We start from the raw sequence: 17,335 nt of genomic DNA on the forward strand, positions 1-17,335 counted from the left end.
AAATTATTCTTCGAAACACTTTAAAATTAAACTAGAAAGTTAATTTATAAGCGTATAAAGTCGTTAACTAATAATGGAGCCAATACTTGGTGGAACTTCTTATAATTTAATTAATTATGATTCGTGCAATTTTGCCATGAATTTATGCCGCTATTTTTGTATTTTTTAAAGTAGAAATTGTAATTTTTTATTGTATTTTTATGTATCGATAGGTTTCGAACGAATCAATACCGAAGAAAAGATCCTTTTACCGAAATGGATCAAGTCACAAACTGTGATTTTTAAGTAAAAGTCAATCACGAGGAAAGAATGAATCATAGGAAAAGACCAACTTTAAAGTCGATTTTTAATATTTAAATATAATTTTTACAAAATTATAAAAGTTTTACGAGTAAAATATATGCTTTATTCTATTATAATTAATTATTTTAAATAAAATTTTTAATTATTTATTAAGCGTAAATAGCTGACAAATGAGGGAGGTTCATTGAGTACAAATGAGAAGTTATTACATCTAAATACATAAAATAAATAAAAATAATCCAATTTTTATCTTTGAAATTAAATTATTTAACTATAAAAGATTTAAATTATATAAGATTTAATTTAATAAAAAAATGATTTATTATTAAATAAATAATTAAAAANTACTAAATAATAATAGATTTTAAAGCGTGACGCCACAGGCATAACATGGAAATGCATCTTATGTATTATACCTGGGGCCTCTTCTCTTCTTCTATAATAAATACTAGGTCTGTTCGATTGATTAGAATAGCGCTCATTTTTACGTAAATTTGACGACATTCTTTACAATTTCTCATTGTAAAACTGACGTAAAAATGTGCTGTATTCGAACTCATCCTCTCTACTACATAATAATAAATTTAAAAACGTGGGGCCCTATGCTGTACTTAGGGTCTCTGCTACGTTGTACGTATCACGAGCTCCTAAGTAGTAGCCTTATAAATTTTGTATATAACGTATTAATTCAATTTAAAATTAAATTTAAAAATATATAATTTATAGGGGAAAAAGGGCATTAAAGACTTATAAAATTTGAGAAAGAAGAGGAAACGAAATAACCTCGTTTATCACTCAAAAAAAAGTAAATGCAGTGAAGACGTACGAGAGATGTGTGCGATGTGTCTATCTATAACAGTTGGTGAGGTCATATTTCAAACGGAAAAATAATCATTATTTAAACCTTTAAATATAATTTCTTCTTTTTTAAGGAAAAAATTCTGTAACATTGTAAATATTAGTATTTAGGTAAAAAGATATTTATCGTATGTCCATTGTTGACTTAAATCTGTTTACAATTTTGAGTAGCTGTTGGGGGTGAACAATATGTATGAGATGACGAATGGCAATCTTTGATGGGTTTTCGTTTAGGAAGATGCTTTTTTCTGATATCTGACATATAATATCCTCTCTCCGGGTGACATATTTCTCCAAGTTTCTTTGATTCATGTGACTGAAGATTGATTTTCGTTGAAGAAATTCTTTTGAAAATTTTTCCATTGTAAAAAATATATATATATATCAATATATATATTTAACTTTGTGTCGTGTCCTCAAAATCTTGCAACTCGAATTTCTAATTAAAATACAAGACCCATGACAATGCATTTTAATGATATTTTAGGGGGTGGCCCACCCCTACCATTCTCCTCATCCCGAAGTCCCTTAAGCATAACCAAATATAGAATTTATGGTGTGTATGTTTGTGTGTGTAATGCACTATAATGATGTATATGACGGAGTGAGGCCATCCCTAACATGTTTATCGAAGGGTAAGGCCTTTCTAGAAGAGCATTCGTTTTAGATTTTTAAAAATGTATTAAAATTATTAACTTGGATAATTAAATATTTTATTGATAATAGGATAACTAATAATAGAATCAGTAGAATAACACTAATTATAATTAAAAATCTTAAATAATTAAATACAAACAACTTCATTTATTTACTTTGAAGTATATTCAAGGTCGTAGAAAGGATTCTATATGAAAGAACGAGCTTATATATAGCATCACGTCTTCGCAAGGTTTTCGACTGTCCTCGCTCACCATTCAAGTGTTTGAAAATATTTAGAATAGTTTTAGTCATCATCATGAAGATAAATAATTTATTCGCTCTTATACTTTATTACGTAGCTGATTTTGTTATTAAATAAATGATACTTAATGTATATAAACTAATTATAATATCTAAACCTCTCTAGAAGAAACCAAGAGTTAGATTATACATAAAAAGTTAATGGGTGGTTAATACGGGGAGTTAATAGAGGGATGAAATCAGGGTGGAGTGAGGTTTTATAGTAGCTTATATGTTCCGCTAGATTCTAGAGAGTAAGCATGAAAAATATGTCGTAGATCGGTCAAAGAGGATAGAAGTATAGATGACAGATAACAGACAAACACAATTTTTTTATATATGCTGTATATAAAAGATCTGAAGAAGAAACTAAGAGTTAGGAAATATATACTTGGATCCGCACCCACGTCTATCAATACGTCAAATATTTAAATTTTCAAACTAAATTTTCTTCTTAGAAGACGCTTAACGTTTAAAAAAAGATACATATATACAATAAATTTAATAAATAATAAACAGTATTTCTAGCCGAATTAATTTGCTAATTTTACTCCATAAATGTGAAGAAAAAAAAAAAAAAGAAAATTGTATAGTTTACTTTCGGCTAAACTGAAAGCATTAGATAATTGACGCTGTATTGTTTACAAATCATAGAATTTAATAGGAAATATTATTTCGACAACATCTGTTTTCAGTGTAAATTCAGAGATGTTTCCGTTATTCTTCTCCAACAGCAAACATAAAAAATTTACGATGTTACTACAATGGATGACTTCGATGTCACGTTGTGGCCGATATTTAATGCAAGACTGTCGACAAATGCCATCTGGACCAGCAGTTGTATGACCACTAACTTATGGCAACGACTAACCATGCTAATATCTAAAATTATTAATGCCAGTCACAGATTTCGCACGCGTTATAAAAATTCGAATCGGTGACTAAAATAAAACTTCTTTTTATTTTTTAAAAAGTTCTTTGTTGTTTTTCTTTATCAGACTTTAACTTTATTACAAATTAGTGCTGTATTTATTGTAAATGCAGAAATTAGTCTTGTGTCTTTGTCTTGTAAGATGCCTTTACCCTCCTCTATAAAGTAATAAATTTAAAGAGGCCCTAAACTGTAGCATCAGGCTCGGATTTGAACATTTGTTCTCCAGCTATAGTGTAAGAGGCCCTTCTTCAGAAAATAATCAATTTAAAGGTGTACAATGAAACTGGATCGTGGAGATTGGCGGGAAATTTTCTGGGGAGGGGTACAAAGCTCGGAGACAAATAGTTACATGAATAAATTTTTAAGTAATTGTTTAATTTGAGGGGGTTTGTCCACAAATAGATTATAGAATACAGTATTGTATCAATACAAAAGACAAACAAAGCATTTTATGATCGAGGATGCAAGGCTACGTATCTCAATCACTTTTACGATTATAATTTGTGGAATTTTTTACTCGATCCCAGTGGGAGCAAGGACCCTATCCACCCCCTATTGGCTGGATTTATTGGCATATTCGGGCCTTAAACACCTTAACATACAACGGGCTCTTTCTCCGCTACCAAATAATAATGGATTATAAATACAGCAAAACTTGTGTAAATCGGAATCGCCGAATATCCTTTCCGGTTTGGCAGATTTCCGATTTAAACAGGTTTTACTGTATTAATTTTTTTGAAAATGGATCAAGGCCCTATTAGCTTGAAGGTCCTAAGTTATACCTTGCTTAACCTATGCATCACTGTGTAAATGCAATCAATACGGCGCTACTAATTGCGGTGTCGCGTAACAGATACCTTATTTTAATTGGATTTTTACCAATTTATAATTTACGTAACTTACCGTATACGGTCATGTACGCCGTTTTTTCATCGGTATGCTGTTTCGAAGTCACATGACACTTGTATTCTCCAGTAAATTCCGTTGTCGGGCGTTTGAGTATGACTTGCCTATACTTGTTAAATTTATCGGCATCTTTTAAATAATGCTCCCAATCGGCGAATGGTTTGAACTGATTAGAGAATGACCTCGAATTTAGATTTGGTATCCACTGATAGGCAGCCTGACGATCGTTGTTAAAGTACCATTTTAGTACGAACTTTTCTTCGTTCAACGAATAATCGTATTGACAGTCCAATAATACTCTATCTTCTGTACCATTTCGTACCCAACGAGGAACAATCAAGTGCGTAATGTTTCCTGCTGTGCAGCCTGGAAAATTAAACTTCAAATTTATTACGTACATTCATTGGAAAATTTAGATATTATGCTACGATTAACATCAAATTGTAAACAGATACTTAAATGCTAAATAATTATAATGGCGGCGCTAAATAAACTTAGATGAGGTCCGCTGAAATTAATTTCTAACGTAATATTTGCTACGATATAATTGTTATACTGATTTTAATGTTAACGTTACTTTTACAATACGGCAATTAATTAATAATAGTAATAATAATATAAACGATTTTATGTAGCCATTCTTCGGTAGGTTTCCGCAGCGTGGCACAAAAGTCGGTTAACCGGTGTGCGGCAAAGTTAAATTCATCCGGTTAACCGACTTGTGGACCACCGTACAATTTATTATCGTGGATTTTCTAAATGAAAATATAAATTAATAGTTAAGAAATTACAGCAAAACAAAAAAAAAACAAAACTATTAAATAATAACCTTTATTATTTTTATTAAATAAATATTTTTTATGTAATGAGATGATAAAGGAGGGATGAGCGTTTACTTAAATATGTAAAAATAATACTTTATAAATTATAAACAATAGCATTAATTAGTTTTAAATTTTAATTATTTATGCACACAAATTAAAGATTTAAAAACAGAATTTTTAGTAAAACAACGGAGTAGATACTTTAATTAATCTCTGTATACCGAATATTGCAATAGAATTTTTTTTTAAAAAAGAATAATAAATTAGTAAATACAATCGGAAAGCAAAATGAAAGGAGAAGAAGAAACGAATTTTATTAAATCATAATAACACTATTTCGTCCGAGAAAATAATTTATTTTTCGTTGTTCGACTTAAATAAACTGCAACCATACATCTGCATTTCATTGTTAGAAGTTGAATGTGGAAGAGGAGGAGGAGGAGGATTAATGCTTAGAATGCCTACTTATGATCAAATTAAAAGTTTTAAAAAAATAAATAATAATTATTCAAAAAAACTTTGAAAGAATTTTAAAGAATAATTACAATTATCACAATTCATTAAAAATGAATTAAAGAAGTTGTATAGTAAGGGAGAGGATTTATAAGTATTGGAATTCTTAACATATTAATTTGCATTATTATTATTATTTTAATTAAATTATAGTTATATATATATATATTTTTTTTTCTAGAGATAGTCTCATTACTTAGATCATATCTTTTTATTTGCAATCAGGTTATCGACCTAGCAACATCCATATTTGGAACAATACATTTGTATTGAAGTGCATTGAAGAATATGAAGTATCTTGTATGGATTCTAAGTTTATTGATTTTTCTTATATCCATTGATTTATTTAATTTTCATAAAACATTATAACATAAATCGATAAGTCTTATGTAACTTTTGTAGCTACAGATTTCAGTTTATAGCTTTATATATTTTTTTGTGAGATTATCTCTGAAAAAAATGGACGTTAATTTATTATAAAATATAATATTCTCCCGTTTATTACTATAGTTACAGCCAGTATTAATTATTTAAAGATGTTATACATTAAATATTAAATATATCTGAAATGTATTTATTAATTTCATATTTATAAGAGAGGAAAACAAATAAATTTAAAAATTTTTCGAAATTATGTGCTTTAATTCACCACAAAATAATATTTTATGGTAAATTAAAGCGCATAATAAACTCTACAAACATTCTATGTGCTTTAAACTAATTTACCATAAAATAATATTTTGTGGTAAATTAGTTTAAAGCACATAAAATGTGTGTACAAAATTATGTAGAATTATTAAAATTGTACATAATTATAACATAAAATTACTTTATTTTATAGTTTCATGTATCTATATAATACTATGATCTCACTATTAAAGTAATGGCAAATATACTATAGATATAAATTTCTGATATACTTAATTTCGGTATTTTTTAATGCTTTATGCTGGAGATGGCAATACTTTTTTGAATATGCTTGCCAAAATAGGCATACAGTATTTAACTTATAGGTGGAAGGTTTAGAATTCAATTTTTTTTTAATTAAAGAAATCAAGTAGATATAATTTAAGTATAATAAATTTATGAAAAATGAAGTGAGAAGCAGGTAAATTCTTCTGGCGTGCCACTTTGGGCATTCGTCCTTTATGCAATCAAATATTCTAAAATATATTCAGAAATAATTCTATTATCTTGCTCTTCTTTATACATTTTACATTCACTATTATTGTACAACTACAATTGATTTATAGTTCAATTGTTCAAAATTGCAGTAAGGAATATTCTGTAGCCTACATACAAATACTGTACATTGCATTTTATTTTATTATACAATAAATTTAATTTGTTTAATAAATGTTTTTCTATAATATTTTATAATTTTGTACATTTTTTTGTTTTTTTTTTTTGAAATTACGAACAGTGAGGAATCAAAACAAAATGAAAATGTACTCTGTAGGTCACGACACAAGCTCGAACCTTAAGCATATTCTCTAATCTATAGTTTAAATGATGCTAAATCCAAAATAATATGGGTTTCCACTTACTTTATTGTGTATATTTATATATTTCCTCTTAACTATATATTTTATACAGTAATCCTTAATATTCTCAAATTACAATGTTCTTACACCTTCACAAGAAGTAAGAAATTATACAAATATTTTTATTCTTACATTTATTTTTAAATATAAACTACCTTAACCTAAGGAATATTCTGTAGCCTTGCAGAATATTACAGATGTATTTACGGAATATGGCCTTCGGATTGGCCCAAAAATCGGTTAACCGAGTTAGCCGACTTTTTACTATTTCGGTCAACCGACTTTTGAACCACGCGTACAAACTTTAAAAATTAAATTAAACATTCTTGCAACTTGCTTGTGATCTCCGTTGAGTTTATATAGATTTTAATATTAGTATGATTATTCGAATATTAATCAACATTGAAAATCCCCAACCAAATCATTAGAAAATCTAACAAAGTTAATTTCATTATTGTCCACCTTGGTATTCATGAAATTAGTTTAATAATGAAGGATGTTTATGAAGTATTCTATTCACCTTACACATAATATATCATTATATATTATAATAATTAATAAAATATTTTGTTTTATCTCGTAGGAAATCGTATTAATTTGTTATATACTCAGACCAACCGAGTTTAGTTTCATTAATGTCATTAAATATCAAACTAGATATATCTAATTTATATTAATTTTGAGAAGAATCTAATAATATTATTACTATAAATAAATAAATAAATCAAACAATGAATGGAATATTCTGATTTGAAGTGAATGTTTACAGTCGAACCTCCGAACAACGACCACTGACATAAAACGAAATGGCGGCTGTTGAGAGGTGTCCGTCAATATAGGTTCGACTGTGTAATGCATGATAAGTTCTTGATTAACGGTGTAATTGGTTTCTGGTAATTCGTCGTAAAGCGAGTGTCGTATTCCACATAAGATTCAATGCCACAAATTGGGGTTACGACCAGGAAAATCCATCATAATGTTTACACCAATCGTAAAAACGGGGGAAGCTAGTTGTGAAACGAGGCTTTATAGTCAAACTTCGATTTAGCACCACCATTTCTAATATAAAATTGGCTCTAAATCGGATGTGGCTTTACACCGAAGTACCTCAAAAAAGTAAGAATTGTACATATTCATAAGTTTGAGTTTGGGAACTCGAATGCTAAGCTTTTTGGAGATAACAATGTCATTTGCAATGCAAAATCATATATTTTCTAAAGGTTTCTCTAATATTTATGGAGAAAAATCCGTGAATAAGCGCTTTACTAAGGTACAGTACATTACTCAAGAGGCGCTGTATAGAGGTTGGTCTATATAAAGTCTTACAGATCAGAGTAAACATAACAGATTTTAAAAAAATAGTGAATAATGCCTCAAAGATTTTTATATTCATATGTATATAAGTAAAATATAGAATGAATTTTCAATAAATGTGCAAAATATAAAAGAATTAACATTAAACTTGATAAATTATGCCTTAAATTTGATTCAGTGCATGCAGAAAAGTGTATGCAAAACTCAGATTAACCATTCATCTAGTTTTGAAGTGAAATAGCTTCATAAAATTTCTTTATTCAAAAAAAAAAAAATTGGAGAAAAATAAAAAAGTTTAAAAATCAAAAGTTTTCTCAATATAGAACTAATATATTTTCTGTAATAAATTATAAAAGTTTTTTCTTGATGTTACGGCATGTTAAATATAATATATAGACAACTTTCCTGATAGAATCTACTTCAATAGAAAACATTAAAGTAAACAACTTTTTTCTTTAGGATTCTATCCTTAAATCATGAGTCATTATGATATTTTTATTTGTCTCTGATCAATTTAATTTAATTTTTTTTTATTTAATAAAATTTGATTCTTATTTTGAGAAAATATCAAGCTAATTCTCTTAAGAATTCTACTGCCAATTTAATGATAAAAACAATAAAAATTATAGCTCAAATATGCATTTTTGACTTTTAAATTTAAAAATGTTTTAAAAACAGCTTTTAATTAAAAAAATTGTTTTCAATTAAATTTATTTATATTATTTTTTTTATAAAAAATATAAATAAATAATGAAAAATTTTACTGCTGATATCACTCTTACATGCTCCAAAAGAAAAGAAATGGTGAATGCAATAAAATTAGTAAGGATTAATAAAGTTGTTTACTGTTTATGAATTAATAAAATGTTTATTTTTAAAGTAAAAGATTTTATTTATTTTTTAAAATATAAATTATTTTTTAAAAATTATTTACAAAAATATTGATAAATCACATTTTTATTAATTTATCCAATATAAGAGCAAGTATTTCCTCTGAAAACAAGTAGAATATTAAAGTTTATAATTTACAAATACATGTTTTAAATTTACTCTTATTTTTTAAATTAATTTAATTTAATTCTGCTTTAATCTTCTGTCATATTTTTCTCTAATCAGATTCTAATCAAGGATCTGATGTATTGTATCAATAGTTAATATATTTGTTTTTGTTTTTTAAATTTCACTTTACTTCATAACATTATTTTTAATAAAATAAAAAATTTAATATCATTAAAAAAATATAAAGTGAAAAATTTAAGTTTTTATAGCCAATACTTTAGAACTTTTAATATAATTATTATACTTATACAATGTATTCAAGACAATTTAAACTACTGTTTTGAGCTTTTTAGAATTCAATTTTAATAAATAACATTCAAATTTTTTGAATGTTATTTATTAAATTTATTAAATTTATTAAAATTATGTGTTTTATATATAACTTAGAATATATAATTCGATTTTTAACTATAAAAATTAAGAATTTAATGTAATTTGTATAAATAAAAATTATATCTGAGATTAAAATAAAACAATTGTATGCAGGGCCTCTCAGAGAGGGGAGAGAGATCTATGGGTCATCATTTTTGGAGCCTCTAGCATATTAAAATAACAAAACAAATGTTTAAAAACTTGCCTTTGATAGTAAGTAGATTTCTTTTTTAATATACAATAAATGTATGGCGTGAATAATCTGTAGGCCTCTTAAATAAGGCCCAGATCAAATGGCCTTGCTGATTACCATCTACTAGAAGAACTGATTTTACGTGTGTATATTTTTTATATATAATTAGTTTTTCTCACTTGATCTCAAGTATTTATACTTTATAAAAAGAATAATTTTGATATTAAATTTTTTAGAAAATTTTTAAAAAAACACATTTTCATAATTTATAAATTGTTCCATAAAACATTTTCTCACTTATCACGAAAAAAAAAAATCTTTAGAGAAAAGATACTTGACCAATTTCCTACAAATAGCATTTCTGCAAGCGAAAGTTACTTTATTCCCTTTTTTTTCTTCCTATAGAATTACTTAGGTTAGACAATCTTCACTGATGAATAGAGCATGTCAGATAAGAAAATGCCTCGAACCAAATATCGTACTAAATTCCCAAAAGTCCCGTTTATCCTATACCCAAACCGTGACAGTAGGAGGAATTTTTGTAGAGAAAAATCTAATTCTTTAACTTAAAGCAATAGATGCTGAGACTTGGTTTATACATTAAGGATAAATTTTAAGTGCAATATATTTCTGTGATGTTATAGGTCTATCGTAAATAGTGATCATAGTTCTTTAAAATACTCCCTCCTGTGAATCATTATCAAAAACTGCTATACTTTAAAAGAATTCATCTATTTACTATAGAAGATAGACCCATCCATTTATAAATATTGCACTTATACTAAATGATCTCTTGTAACTTTTGTGCTTCTTAAATTCAATTTTTATGCGTTTTATATAAAAAAAATATATAAATATATATAATAAAGATTTTGTGTTCATTTAGGTCTGAATTTTTTCAACTTTTAACAATAAATTACAACAAAATTGTGAAGTTCTTACACCTCCTTGTTACAAAGTGATAAAAGTTGCGCTCTTGAACTATTAAAAAATATATAAAAACATGTATATTAAATTATAAACTAGAGGATTCATTTTAGTTATTTTTTTACAATATAAAAATATCTTAGAATTATTATAAAAATGGAAATTTGAGTTAGAAGTAATCGATAAGCAGCTGATGTAAATTCCTCTCCTTTAACAGACCGCAATAAACGACAAAGTGCTAATAGTCCTGTAGATTATTCGAAATGTCTTGGAACAATCGTAAATCACCTTCTTGAAATGGCGGGAGGTAAGCTGCTGTGAGAAAAATAGATTGATGGATGATATTAAAACCAATATGACAGACTGTCCTGACATGTGGGCTGCGTTAAAGCCTGAGAAACAATAGATGTCAGTAATTGGACGAACAATAGGAGCATAATACTTCTTGACAACTTTCATTAGAAGTTATTCGATAAAAACCAAATATCTGTTATAATGTTTCATCATTTTTTAAAATTAAAATCCGTTCCTCTTTAATGGTTTGTTTGTGGTATGCTTCAATGTACTGATGCTTTAAATAATTATCGATTATTTGTACATGTGTATTATTCATTTATCGACGTATTAAGATGTAAGAAAAATTAAATTTGTAAAGATGGTTATCTAAATTGTAGACTATTTTGCAGGCTTCTCATTTCTTCCTCGATAATTATTGTGTCAAGGTTATAACATTGTCTAATATAGAACTTAATTACAACATCACATAACTCGCGATAGATAAGTTGTAAAAAAGATTAAGAAAATAAGTTTAAAAGATTTTTTTTCGTATACTAAATCTTAAAAAATTATCTTAAAACTTTCTTAGTTTTTAATTTTTATATAAATACATATTACTTGGGCATCATTTTTCCTTCTTACCGCTTCTTATCCACGTAGAAAGTTGCTCCCGATACAATAAGATAATACTTGTAATTTAATTCAAGAATTATGTAAATTTAATAAATTTGTGCCTTATTAAATTACAGATTTTATTGTATTTAAATTAAAAGAAAAAGTATATATATATATAAAAACACACAAATCGCTGGCGTGTACGATCGTATTTTGTGGTCATACAACTTCACCAGATTGACCTGATGTCATTCGATCGATTTTAACGAAACTTGCCTTCGACAAATTGATGAACAAGCTACACGCTTCGACGTCAATAGGAAATTTATGCAGGAAGAAAAAAAGGAAAAAAAATTTTAAAAAAAGAGGGAAGGAAGAACAGAATCTTAGATGCAACGATGCGTAGTTAGAGCTGTTGAGAATCATCGAGTTGAGATGAATTTTTAACCTACGTCTAAGCTACATATATACAGGAAATAGCATATTATCGTGTCTTAAATGACGTCGACTAGTAAATGTTGCCAAGTAAAATTGTATACGAGTAGAGAAAATATTGAAATTTAACCATTTAGATTTTCCATTGACTTTCACAAATTCAATAGTTTAAACAATATTCGACAGATGGTTGATATGACACCGGAACCAATTCTAACCTAGTTCTATTGTGTCATTTCAGTTCAACTGTAGGAGTTTGGGGATGGATGGGGATATGCAGTGTGTCACACCAGCTGCTGTCTGCCGGTAAGACCTATCATTGGCTACTTTACCATATGCATCACTTGACAGCTGGAGATTCTGTGATTAGAACTCTAATCTGCGCATTATTCATAAATGTAGAAATAAATATTTAAAAAAATATACATATTAATTTTAAAAAAAAATACATATGATACTTTCATTATATTAAATAATTTATACAAAGATGATATATTATATATTGTAATTTTGAACACATGTATGGGGTGTTTGTACTGTGTGTAATGTTATATTTATGGAGTTTTCTATTGTTTAGTACTTGCTCTAGGATTTTTAAAGTGTGATTTATCATAAAAATGTGATTAATTATAACAGTTCATGTTGTGTAAAGATACAAAAATCATACTTTAAGTAGGATTTTTAATATTTTAAACATGAATGGTGTATGTATACATGCACTATACATTCAAACATTTATAATCACTCATAAATTAAAAAATTTTAATCTATAGTTATAAATATAATAAAATTATTTAAATATTAAACTATAAAAAGTAATAAAATACAATTAGCACATAATTAAATAATAACTTTTTCTATGAAAATATAAATATTACATACTTTTCATCACTTTATAGATAAATAACAAACATCAAATAAAATCAATATAATGAAATTAAACTATAAAAATAATCGTCGTTAATCATTTTGATGATAATTTTCTCACATAAAGAATTAATTTTATAAACTGAAAGTATATTTTATGGCATTATAAATGTCATAAATAAGATTTATATATTCATTATTTATTCCAACTATAAGGAAATGCCCAGTTCAATTAATTTAAATTCATTACTTTATATGAATAACTGAAGGATGAATATTGTTAAATATGAATAATCTATTAATATACTCGTTTAAAAAATTTAAATTAAAAATATTATATTTAAATATCTATCAAAATAAATCTTTAAAAAATTATAGGTGTTGATNATAAAATTTTTATATAAATTTATTCTATTCATAAACTATACAAAATATTATTTATTAAAAAAAATATTCAACTTTAAGACCTACTTGAGAATGTAAGAAATCTATATATGTTTACTATACGAGGTCATAAATAAAGAAGAAGCGCAAGTATATAAAACACACAATATATAAAAACATATATATATATATATAATATATATAAGAATGAATAGAAGACAAAAGAAATCCTATATCATATAACTAGAAAGAGAAAAGTCTATAAGCTTGAGCACACACCCATAGCCATAGACTGTAGCATTTATAGGAGGTTATTTTTTCAGGGTGACCACCACAATTCCGTCAATCCTTTTAGATGCTTTGAAAGCCAGCGTGACAACTATTTCGCTCAAAATTAAACTCCCAATGATTTTCCAGCAGGGATACTTCCTCTAGAGATATCGATACTATAAAACTTTGTGTCGTATCGACTATCAAGAGAGGAACAACATTGCAACACTTTTGTGTCATAAACTGCGAGTCTTTATTGGATTACTTATATAGTTTTCTTTTTTCTTTCCAGACTTTTATTGCATACAAGTTGTACTTAATGTTTTTGGAAACGAGCTGTAAAAAATTGAAGGTTTAGACTCTTAATTTGTTGGCAAAAAAGAAAAGAAATTCTCTTGGAATTGCACCAATATCGTTAAGAAATACATCTCTTGGCAAAGTTTTCTATCATTCTAATCACTTAATTTATCGCACTTTAATTTATTATATTTAAATAATTTAAATATTGGATAAGGGGCATTCAGGTGCCAACAATTCTTAGAAAGGGGTTGCTAAATTTTACTTACGAAATTTAGTTACGTAAATAGAAAATGTAAACAATCTTCTACATTATTATTTCTTTTAATACAGATTAATGACATTTTCAATTATAACACACGTTCATTCGTGCGAATAAAACTTAATAAGCAATTAATTTACAACTAAAACTTGCTTTTATATATTTAATTTATACACAGAGGAATATTTAACTTTAACTGATATTTTCCTTACTTTAAATTTTAATAAGCTTTCGTAAATTCATTTGTTTACTGTAGCTTAATACTGATGTAATCATATTACGTAACATATATTATTCTCTTTCATAATTTATTATAATTTTCTTAGATTTAATTAAAAAATAATTGTAAGTCAATGAATTATTAAGATATTTAATTAAAGATTTTTTGAGGTAATTAATTAATTATTATTTTAATTTAGAGTTCAAATATACATATATGCAACTATAGTTATTAGCTAATTAACTGTCTTTAATGACTTTATTTGAAATTAAAATATAGAAATAGTTATAATATTTTTATAATAATCTTTAAAGCTATTTACTAGAATTATATATAACGATAATTATATGATAATTAATTATAGTTTGTGTGTAAAGGAATCATATTTATATATAATAATGGTTGTAAGATAATTAACAATCTTTAATTACCGACTTTATGTGAAGATAAAGTATATAAGATACTATAAATAGATCCACAATTGTATGTTGATTAATTATTTACCGTTGTAATTTTGAGTTAGAGTATATACAAGAGCTGTCATTCATCTAACGGTACAATACATAAAACATTTATTTTCTTTTATTCTATTCTATTACCATTATGTATATGAATTATATATATGTATATATATTAATCGGTACATAATAACAGCTACTTACATTGAATAAACAGCAGAGTAATGGCAGCAAACAAAACGTATTTTCTATGTTGAAACATCGATAATTCTGTTGTCGCTATTGCTAGTTAGTTCGCAAACACCTGGACTTCTAACTTAACTGAGCCAACGTGAGCCCGTCCAATCACCTGAATACCCAACATCCCATACTGAGCCCGACAACCAGATGACGTCGAGGCTAGGCACGTGCTTGCCAGCTGTCTCCGTCCGACGTCACGTGTCACGTGAAGAGTCAGTAACCACAGCGCCACCTACTGACGTGACAGAAAAATGTTAGGAGAGCCGGCAGGTTACAGTTGTTGGTTGGCAGGATTAGTGTGAGGCCAGAGTATAGTAAAAGGCGGACTATACGAATGATGGTGGAAGCGAGTTAAATGAGGAAGGGGCTATGTTGCGTTGCAAATTGTCCTGTTTGCTTCTCTGCATCTATATCCTGATCGCTTGCATTTCTGAAGTTAAAGGTGAGTGAAAAATCCGTAAAAATCTTTTCGCACACTTAAAATTGATGAATACTCTTGATGGTCATCTCGAAAGTGACAATGAGATGGTGTTCTCTCTCTGTATGTTTTATTTTTGGCACTTTGCCTACTTTTTTCTATAAATAACCAGTCAATTCATACTTAGAAAATAGTCAGTTTCTTCGGTTCGAAACAGAGTCATTGACTTAATAAACTCCCAACACATCTTACATCATCCCAATTGATCCACATAAGATAGTGGATTTTAACTTATGATGATTGCAGACGTTAAAAGCTATCTTTGTACCTTTTTTTCCTATCACCATTGGTCCAAGTTTTATTGAAAAGTCGTCTTTTGACATGTTGATATAGGAGTTTTCTGCCTCAATTGTATAATGGAAACCAATATTTTCTTATCTTCACCTTAGAGTCGCATATCTAGTCTATTCATAGGATCACATTCATTTGGACGAACGACATTGATTCGTATAAAAATTCTATTTTTGCTTTAGAGAGAGAGAGAGAGAGAGAGGAAGAGAGTTGACTTTGCAGAATTGAAGACATAAAGTACTGAGTTGTAAAATAAAAAAAAAAAGAAATGTGTGTGTGATTTACTTCATTTTTTCTCTCAATTACATATGAATTTATACGCTATAACATTACTTTTTTCCACTGGAAGATAAAGTTAAAAATAAAAAAAAATAGTTTAAAATATAACCGTGTGAAGAAGAGAGGATGTAGAGAAGAAGAAAAAAACGATGCAATCGAAACGTTGATATTTTATTCTACTTTTACTAGAAGGAAATGTTGTCAAAAGACAATGTTGTGTAATAACAGTGAGCAAAAGAAAATATTTGAATCAGTGACCCAGTAAAAAGGTCATTATAAGAAGGGAGGGTGGGTTATTCTTTGTTGCATTCAACTGTTTCAGATGCCATCAATCCGTAACCAATCCGTTTTTTTCTTGTTTTGTTTTGTTTTATTCCAAGTTCAAACAGAAAATACAATATGGCCAAACTAAAATGAATATAAATCATTTATTAGATGGTTCCTAGTATCTTAATTTATTTTAGGATAATCTAATTAAATTATTAATACAAATGCAATTAAAAAAGTAATCAACATTAATCAAAATTATGGTTTAAGTATTTTAACACGATAAGACAGATTTTATTAATTTAAAAATTAAAAATAATGTAATTTTATTTTCAATTTTATAATATAGAAATAAGATATTTTAAATTATTTAAAAATCAAGAGAGAAAATATTTTTATATAAAAAAGTATTATGAGGAATTATTATAAATTTATATTTATTTTATTCTTTTAGAAAACTTTTTTCTGTCTTTAAAAAAGGTTTTAAAATTTTATAAATAGAATCAATAATGTTAACTTCCTATTAATATAGCATAAAAATTATTTTTAATTAAAAAAAATGAAGTTCAATATTCTTAATTGCTTAAAAAATTAATAAAAAATGATTTATAAAATAAACAATAATTTTATATCCTGTATCAGTTAAAATAATTAAAACATTTTACTCTATTGAAAAATTGCTCTATAAAATACATTTCCTTATCTGAAAATTAGGATTATATCCTTGAATAATTCATCCACAAACCTATACTTAACAATAGAATTGTTATTTCAAATAGTTCCTGTTTGTTATTTATTTAATTTTTAATAAATTATAAACATGAAGTCAACTATTTATTAATTTATTTTTAAATCTATGTTAAAATTTGCTATTTTAATTACTTATTTGGCCTTAAAACGTTCTTAATTCAATACAATTAACATTATAAAACTTTAAAATCTATCTTTATTATCTTGATTATCTCATTCTTATAAGACTTATAACCTTAACTATGATCTTAAACACAATT

At 26.8% G+C, this 17,335-nt stretch overlaps 2 protein-coding genes across 4 annotated transcripts in view; one reads left to right on the forward strand and one right to left on the reverse strand.

Annotated features, from left to right (window-relative positions):
• Positions 1 to 3,571: 3,571 nt before the first annotated feature.
• LOC111631846 lies at positions 3,572 to 15,162 on the reverse strand. The gene is made up of 2 exons (XM_023376174.1): positions 14,975 to 15,162; positions 3,572 to 4,306 (listed from the first exon to the last, which is right to left on the reverse strand). The coding sequence occupies exons 1-2, from the start codon at positions 15,030 to 15,032 to the stop codon at positions 3,918 to 3,920; spliced, it is 447 nt and encodes a 148-aa protein (XP_023231942.1). The 5' UTR covers positions 15,033 to 15,162; the 3' UTR covers positions 3,572 to 3,917.
• Positions 15,163 to 15,238: 76 nt separating this feature from the next.
• Positions 15,239 to 17,335, forward strand: part of LOC111631844 (B-cell receptor CD22-like) — a 92,761-nt gene continuing 90,664 nt past the window's right edge. Inside the window, exon 1 of one of the 3 annotated variants that reach the window (XM_023376171.1) lies at positions 15,239 to 15,452. In XM_023376171.1, coding sequence (XP_023231939.1) covers positions 15,380 to 15,452 — 73 coding nt within the window. In that variant the 5' untranslated portion in view covers positions 15,239 to 15,379. The remainder of the gene's footprint in view (positions 15,453 to 17,335) is intronic. The other 2 variants (XM_023376170.1, XM_023376172.1) reach the window with 2 other exon arrangements.

Source organism: Centruroides sculpturatus, unplaced genomic scaffold (genome assembly GCF_000671375.1).
Source record: "Centruroides sculpturatus isolate CEXI.00-Female unplaced genomic scaffold, Cexi_2.0 scaffold591, whole genome shotgun sequence".
NCBI classification, from domain to species: domain Eukaryota; kingdom Metazoa; phylum Arthropoda; class Arachnida; order Scorpiones; family Buthidae; genus Centruroides; species Centruroides sculpturatus.